At 44.9% G+C, this 8,135-nt stretch overlaps 1 protein-coding gene across 2 annotated transcripts in view; it reads right to left on the bottom strand.

Moving 5' to 3' along the window:
* Window positions 1–5,565, bottom strand: part of Ms4a14 (membrane-spanning 4-domains, subfamily A, member 14) — a 17,646-nt gene extending 12,081 nt beyond the window's left edge. The window contains exons 1-4 of one of the 2 annotated variants that reach the window (XM_005408092.1): window positions 5,288–5,375; window positions 4,858–5,102; window positions 3,018–3,146; window positions 2,469–2,519 (exon numbers count right to left, since the gene is read on the bottom strand). In XM_005408092.1, the coding sequence (XP_005408149.1) occupies window positions 2,469–2,519; window positions 3,018–3,146; window positions 4,858–5,010 (333 nt within the window). In that variant the 5' untranslated portion in view covers window positions 5,011–5,102; window positions 5,288–5,375. Of the gene's footprint in view, window positions 1–2,468; window positions 2,520–3,017; window positions 3,147–4,857; window positions 5,103–5,287 lie in introns of both variants that reach the window. The other variant, XM_005408093.1, reaches the window with a different exon arrangement.
* Between the last annotated feature and the right edge of the window lie 2,570 nt (window positions 5,566–8,135).

The raw sequence follows: 8,135 nt of genomic DNA, 5'->3' as shown, positions 1-8,135 counted from the left end.
TGAAAGGAACAGCTTAAATTTTTTTTAGTATTTTGACCAATTTTGCATGCTTATATCTGGTAATCTGAGCAATTGATATGAAGACAACAATATGCAATATAACAACCATTGGTGAATTCCTACCATCCTGTCTAGTGAAACTCTGTATTGTCTCTCACAATTTTTTATATTATTTTCTTATTCTCTTTAGAGGTTTGATCAATCTTGCATTCTTACATCTGGTAATCTGAGCAACTTCGTTGAAGGTAACAATATGTAATATAACAACCACTGTTAATTCCTATCATTTGGTTTGAAACCCCATATCATTTTTAATGTTCTTGCTTTGTTTTGTTTGTACTTTGCTATATATATATATTTACTGTTCTCTTTAAGGTAAAAAAACACAAAAAATGAAGATAACATTACCTAGCTGTAGGGGAGTATTAATTTATTTCATAAATGTTTAGTATGTCTAAATACACGCCAGGCACTGCATTAGGGTCCAGAGATAAACCAACAATGAGAATGACAGCAAACAAGGACACAAGTGGGAACAGGGAGTTAACCCCCTTCTGTTCTGTGGTTTTGCATTCATTCCTTGGAGGACTCAAACAGTAACCGACAGAATCACCGGCACATGTGAAGATGCTAACAGACTGGGCTGTAAAGGTGTCCTTACTGACCTCAGTGTCTCAGCAGGGAAGCCGTACAGAGTTCAGATTGCCCAGCCCAGCTCACTCCTTCCCATTATCTTTTAGGAGGAGGAGTACACATGCCTGGGTTCTTTCAGAAGAAGAGGCGCATCTTGTTTTTTTCTTCATGTGCATTCCAGCAGCAACTTGCTTTTTAAAGGGAAAACACACAGCCCCTTCCTGATGTCTTCAGCCAGCAGATATTTACTCTGCCTTTATCAGCTGGGTTACACATGTTGTGGTGGGAAGGGCTGTGATGTTTGACAGCCTGTCCCTCCCTGAGCACCCTGGCTTAGTGTGGCAGCGTCTGGAGATCTACTTGTGACTTAGTGTTTACCCTAAACAGAGATCTGTACTACAAGCATTTTTGGCAGACTCGGTCTTGACTCTCACAAGACATGTCATGGACAAGGTTCCTGGATGGGAAGTCCTCATGTCTATCGTGCCTTTCAGAGAACGTGTCCTGCTGGTTCTGCAATCTGACCCTCATTACAGTTTTGTGATTTTAAGAAAGACACTTCTTATCCCTGTTTTACAGATGAATGGGCTTCAGGAATAAGTGGTTGTGAGCAATTCCACAGTTGTGGGCTGTGGCAAGCCATTATGGAAATGCAGGGGTTCTGATACCCACTTCAGCACCCCATCCCCGCACCATCCTGCCCACCCCACTGTCATGGCTCTGCATGAGTAAGGGATGTGTTTGCCTTGACCTTAGTCTATTTTTCATCCAAGCACGGAAGTCAGCACAGAGAGAACAGCATTCTGTGCTATCAGCATTTCTTTTGACAAGTGGAGTTTGGGGTGTTCATCTCCCAAGAGCTTCTCTGTGGTTTGTAACCTTGCTAGAGGAAATGGACAGGGGATGTATCCAAAACAGAATCAAGATGGCTTTGAGAGAAGGCCCACATCTCCAGGCCTTACACAGGATCAGAGGAGTTAGAAGGGAGTATGACCATTACAGTAGCATCATGTCTTTTTATAACCAGTAAGCCCTCAAAGTAACTTCTGAAAGTAGGAGTGTTCCTATCACATTGACACAGCCTTGGGTGCTGGCCTTGAGCAGGTGCTGTGTGGTACAGTTACCTACATCCTTCTCCGGCTTTGGGCTGGCCTCAAAGGGCAGCCTCTGCTGGGATGAGGGGTTGGCTTTGGGGGCAAAATTACTGGATTCCTGGGGTTCATTTTGGTCGGAGCACAGTTTCTCAACCTTAGCATGATAGACATTTTTGATCACATAACTTATTTGTTGTTGTGGTTGGAGGCTTTCCTGTGCATTTCAGATGCTCAGACACATCCCTGGCTTCATCTCACTAGGTGCCAAAATCACCCAGCTGTGACAGTCACAAAGGTCTCCAGATCTTGTTAACAATTCCCAGGGGAAGCATCAGAATTACTCCTGATTTCATACTGCATACAGGCTGTGGTACAGCTCATCGGTAGCATCCTTGTCTAGCACGTGTAAAGTCTTGGTTGGCTCCCAGCAACGCCCATGCGTGCACGCACACACACAGAGCCACACACACAGTCTCACGCACTTACATAGACACACACACACACACACACACACACACACACACACACACAGAGTGAGGGGGATGTAGAATGGTTTCCAATAAGCAGAGCTTGTGTAAGAAGATAGGGCTCCCAGTGGCAGTGGCAAATAGGAATGATCTGACCTACAAATCTGACGCATATTTTCCCGAGAGACACCTTAATATCAGAGACTCCCCATGTACACGCAGTGTAGAGCTATCAGGAGACGGCAAATCACACAGAAGCCACAGAGAGACTTACCAGCTTTTTTGAGTTTTTCTCCTTCATTGAGAGGCACCCCGTGACAATAAACTGTTAAAATGACAAGAATCAAAAGGTAACAGGTGACACTGCTGAACTGTTCTGCAGTAACATCTCCCCACTGTCCCTCAAGGGGTTTTCTGAGCTCTGAGAACACAACAGCCAGCGAGGCAGCATTCCGGACCGTGTGCGAGCATGTGCTCTAATGTGGGCAGCTCCAGAGTCCACCCTTAAATACACGGCAGGTGGTTGGGAACCAAGGCTCCCGTGACTGGGTGGAAACAGTGCTGCTGAGAATCGCATTCATGGCTCTCTTGTCTCTGGGCTGAGGAGGGAGTTATAATAATTTTAACATTCATAGGCTACCAGAGTCTATGATCCAAGAGCACCAGATAGACATGCTTAAATCGTTGCCCACTCTCAACCTTCCTTTCCCCGGGGCTGCTCTGTGGCCTCCTGGCTGCCGGGAGGGGTACTGTATAGAGGTCGTTCTCCAGGGATGACTCAGCTCACACCAGGCCCCACAGCAACTTCCCAAGCGATACTCACGATGGCGGGTCCCCAGAATGGGTAGGCTGTGAGCACGACGAGGGGGAAGGCTTTGGAGAACAGGATGGAGTTCATTGCAAGTGTAATTCCGAAGCCCACAGTGATCAGAGCAAGCAGGATCTGGACCGCCTGTGAGGAGAAAGTATACATCCGGTCATTGTCTGGCCTCTCCGCCGCGTGCCTTCCCTCCTCCGAGGGCCCCTTTGCACCGCCGGCCGCTCCCATGTTGTCCGTCTAAGCCCGCCCCTCCTGCTTGCCTGCATCTTCTGGGTTCTGATCTTTTACTCCTATCCTTTATTTCCTACGTTCCCTGTACTACAATTTCTCTTGTGTTAGGTGTACTTGGCTAAGTGTCAAAACTGTAAACTACTTTTTTAAAAAGTTAGTTAAGCTTGTTGGTACTTATTTATTTATTTATTTATTTATTTATTTATTTAGTCTTTTTGAGACAGGGTCTCTCTATGCAGTTCAGGCTGGCCTTGAGCTCATTTCGTAGCCTGGGCTGGCCTCAAACTTGCAAGGATCCCCCTGCCTCCACCTCCTGAGTGCTGGGATTACAGGCGTGCGCCATCACGCCTGCTCTGTTGGTGCATTTTAGGTACACACGATGATCATGTCCATCATAGGAATGTGTACCTGCTCATCATATATCTTGCTTCTTCTCCTTTTCACATTCCCCTCCCCTCCCTTCAACCCCTCTTCCCCTCCTTATTTACAAAAGCTCTGTTTCGATTTTCCCCTTTTCTCATTTTTTCCTTTCCCTCCCTTCCTTCCTTTTTGCTTTTCCTTTCCTAGTTCTTCCCATTTGAACATTTTCAAACAGCCCAAATGCCCCTCAACTGACGAATGGATAAAGAAGATGTGATATCTATATCTATCTAGATCTATATCATCAATGTCTATATCTATATAATCTATATCATCTACCTCTATATCATCTATATCTTTATCTAGGTAGATAGATGAGAACTACACAGTCATAAGAAAAGTAAACTTGAGACACTCCTAGGTAAACAGATGCACCTTGAGACCATACTCTTACATGAACTAAATCAGACGCATGTGTAAACACTGCATTGTTTCTCTGGTGTGAGAAACCAGAAGTGTAACTAAGGATGAAAATGTATAATAGATGTGTAAACTTCCTGAGGATGGGGATTGCAGACTATTCACCTTCTCTTTCCTGCTTCCGTAGCACTAGCATTTTGTGATTGTTCTCCTCACAATCTGCCGCCTTCCCACGTTCCCCACTGAACACAGTCTGGCCTCAGTACCCCGGGCACTGGTGTAAGCCCCTCCAAGAACATTGTACTACCAAACTCCACCGCTGCTGGAGTCCCTTCTAGAAAACAGCACAGCACTGCAGGTGTCAGCACATCCTCCCATTCCCTTTACTTTTAAATTTTTATTTGTAATTATTTTACTGGCGTACTTTTGTGATACACACTAAATACCCTCATCATGAGGAATTAGTACATAAACATGTTGCGTCTTGATCCTTGTCAGCTCCTCTTCCCTCCCTCCTTCCTGCCCTCTCCCCCACCCAGTCCCCTTCCTATCCAGGTGACTTACAATGTATGAATGCTACAGAAACTGTTAATATATTGCCTTGTTGAGGGAACAGTGACAAGGAAAAAAAGTGCATTTTTGGTACAGATAAAATTTCCATTTTGATCCATGGTTGGTTGACTTTTGGTTACAGAGCTTGCAGATTTGGAGGCCTAGCTGTGTCTGGCTTTTGGAATTAGGCTCTTGTCCGTTCTGTAGATGTGCGCAAAGTCTGTTGCAGTGGAGAGGTTGGGGTGCGTGTTGTGCCTCCATCTCCCCTTCCTCCACCGACCTGACTCCACGCGGTGATGACCCAGCCAGCCAGGACTGCAGGGAGGCGGCCCCATGGTTGGAGGCTCTTTGAGGGCTCTACTACTGCACTGGCTGCAGCTGTGCTCCCAGGCCACCCCCCCACGGCCCACAGCCGGTAGCGATCTACTCTCATGTCAGGGGTGGGCAGCGTGCACACCTCTCCCCACTGCGAAGATGGGGGAAGTGGTACTACTGGCTCCTTTAAAGGTGCCCCAATTCTTCATCCTGTGAGGAAAGGACTTAGAGGTACTGCTGTGGCTCAAGGGTACACTGCGGATGAAGGGCAAAGGAGGAAACAAGAGAGACTCAACTCCCTCCCTGAAAGTCCTTGCACAGTAATATCTCTGGAAAGAAGACAGAGAAAGGACTTCTGTCCCCTCCAGGAAGACCCGTGACTGGAGAGAACTTACCCCCAGAACTTTTGGCTCTCCCCGTAGGAACTGGAGCAGAGAGCTGTGAGGTGTGCAGGGAAAGCCGGCCAGCACGTGTGCATTCGGGTGGACAGCGACGACGCGGGTCCCTCTCTCCTCCTGGGGTGCTGACTGCATGATTTGGTGGTAGAGCTCTACTAAGAGAAGGAGGGAGGGGACACTGCAGGCAAAACCATGGTCTGTTTCTCCCCAGCGTCACCTGGAGCCCTTTGCAGTGCCCTTAGTGATTTCTCTCCTCAGCACTAGAACCCCAGAACCTCAGCCATTGAGTCACAGAACCTGGGAGTTCTAGAGTGCCTCCTGCCTGCTCTCCCAGGGGAAGGAAGTGGTTACTCAGGAGCGTGTATGTACACGTGTGATAAGCACAAGGTAAAAATGTAAGTTGTCTAGGTTACTGTCTGACCATATTCCTTAAGGGTGTAACAATTAATAGTGAGCAGTGGCAATTTTTCCATCTTTATTGAGGTTTAATTGACAAGATTATATATGTGTATGCTGTACAACATGGCACTTTGAGGTGTGCAAGCCTTGTGAAATTACTACAATCAAACCCATTAATAGACCCATCACCTTGCTTTGCTATCTTTTGTTGTCTGATGAGAACCTTTAGGATCCATACTTTTTAACTTCAAGTTAAGTAAAGAATCAAGAGTGAGCAAAATATAGGACCAAGTATAGTTGGTGCTTTAATAGAGGATATTTTAGTTTTATAAAGAAGAGTAAAAATATTCTAGGTAAGTGCTTTTTTATTTAGTCTTTGTAGCTACTAATTAAAGCAACATTTGGAATTTAGCTTTTCATGTGAATCTCTTGTATTCCTATATGTTATTTGAGCTATTAAATCATGAAGGCAAATAGTCTCACATAATTAAAAGGAATGTATATGATTATGATCTCGAGTGTTTCCTAATTTGTGGCAGTCACAGGCAGCAGGACTTCTTAAGGAGCTTGGTCGCCTGATTTCCAGGTGTGGGGTGGTTCTGCATGCGATGCTCAGCCACATCTCTGCCTCTGCTCGCTAATGCCACTCCTGCAGCCTCATCGGGGACACAAAGAATGCGGCGTCCAGACACCGTGCCTGTCCTCCGGGGGCGGGACCCCTGTGGCAGCCACGAGCGAGCTGCACTAATTGCAGTCTCCTCCGCACAGGTTTTCAGGATGGAAAACACTTCTGTTTCTCACACCTACGTTTCAGAGAAGGGAAACAGTTCTCAATGTGGCATTTTCCTGCCAGTTCTTACTTGGGTAAACTTATTTATTTATTATCAAGTGCAAAGTAACTATCTATCTATCTATCTATCTATCTATCTATCTATTTTCTATATCTACCTACCTATCCATCTATCATATCTATTTATCTATCTTCTATCATCTATCTCTATCCATCCGTCTTCTATAATCTATCATCTGTATCTATCTATCTTCTATCATCTATCTCTATCTATCTATCTGTCTATCTTCTATCATTTATCTATCTGCCTACCTACCTATCCATCATCTATCTGCCACCCATCACGTTTGTAGCACACGCTGTTTACATTCACCTTATGGAGTAGGTACATGCACATAACACATCTTGATTCTTTTCAATCCTTTCCCACCCCACCCCTCCCTCCATCTCTAGATCCCCTCCCCTTATTTTCATCATCATTATTTTCATTGTCTCTTCATTCACGTTTGTGACAGACATACAGTGATTATATCCATTTTGCATAGCTGGTACTTGTGCAGGATGCATCTTAAATCTTTTTGCACCTCCCTTCACTCCCTCCCCCTAAATCAAGCAATCCGTGAAGCAAGTTTATGATTAAATTCTAAGCAGAACTGACAAACCATCAGACTCTTGCAGGGAAGTTTAAAAATCATGCCTTGACAGTTAATGGAAATGCACTCACGTGGTGCTATAGCCACACACCACCAAAAAAAAAAAAAAAAAATCACCTCTTTGAAACCAACCCTCTGATTATTTGGTGGTGAAGGAGTTGTAGTACAGTGGCACCGCAGTTCACAAACTCAGTTCTCTCCATGATTCTGGCCACAAACCCAACTGGGTGAGAACTGAATCAAATGTCCCCCCCGAGGTCAACATTGAACCTACATGTTGACTTTGATTTGGTTCTTGTCCAACTTGGTTTGTGACCAGAACTGTGAAAGAATTAAGTACCATGTACAGCATTTTCAAACCAACATGTTAATGTGTTATTCATACACAGACATTTTACCACTCTGTACTTCTGTTTTAGAACATTGGATGAGATTTTGGATGGACTAGTAGCACATATATCTCCTTTAAAATGGTGGCAAAGGGCTGTCTTCATATGTAACTTTTTGGTACTGATTTTTGGGAAAAGTGTGTTGGTATTAAGTAAGAGAAGCCTATAATTCTGTCTTGGCTATTTCAGAATTCATCTCATTTTATCTTTTCAGCTAGCTTGTAATTGCCAGGCCTGGCCTTTTCCCCTGCTTCTCAAAGATGGACCCTCTAACATTTCAGTCTAAACTCAGACCAAAGGTAGGGACCCACGACCCTGATTCTAACATGGTATCTTCCTTTTCCCTGCATCTAATCCTTGTGTTCACGGAATTGAGCAGCACATACTCTTGTATGTGGGTTGTCATGCATTCCCACAGTTTCTGTATATTACTTTGTTGTCTGAATGTGTCTCAGATTTGATTTCTCTGTTGCTTATAAGCATTGCACAGTTTTCATTTGGGGACTCTTTCATGTGTTACAGCCCTGATGGCTTTTGTGTGTGTGGAAAATCTACATATGCATTTCTGCTGTACACTCTCCTCCTAGGTGGGACCCAAGTCCAGGACGCAGGGA

The sequence above is a fragment of the Chinchilla lanigera genome, unplaced genomic scaffold (assembly GCF_000276665.1).
Source record: "Chinchilla lanigera isolate Chin_1 unplaced genomic scaffold, ChiLan1.0 scaffold00110, whole genome shotgun sequence".
NCBI lineage: Eukaryota > Metazoa > Chordata > Mammalia > Rodentia > Chinchillidae > Chinchilla > Chinchilla lanigera.
Note: the sequence above shows the minus strand (reverse complement) of the source record. Positions and strands in the feature narration are given on the sequence as shown.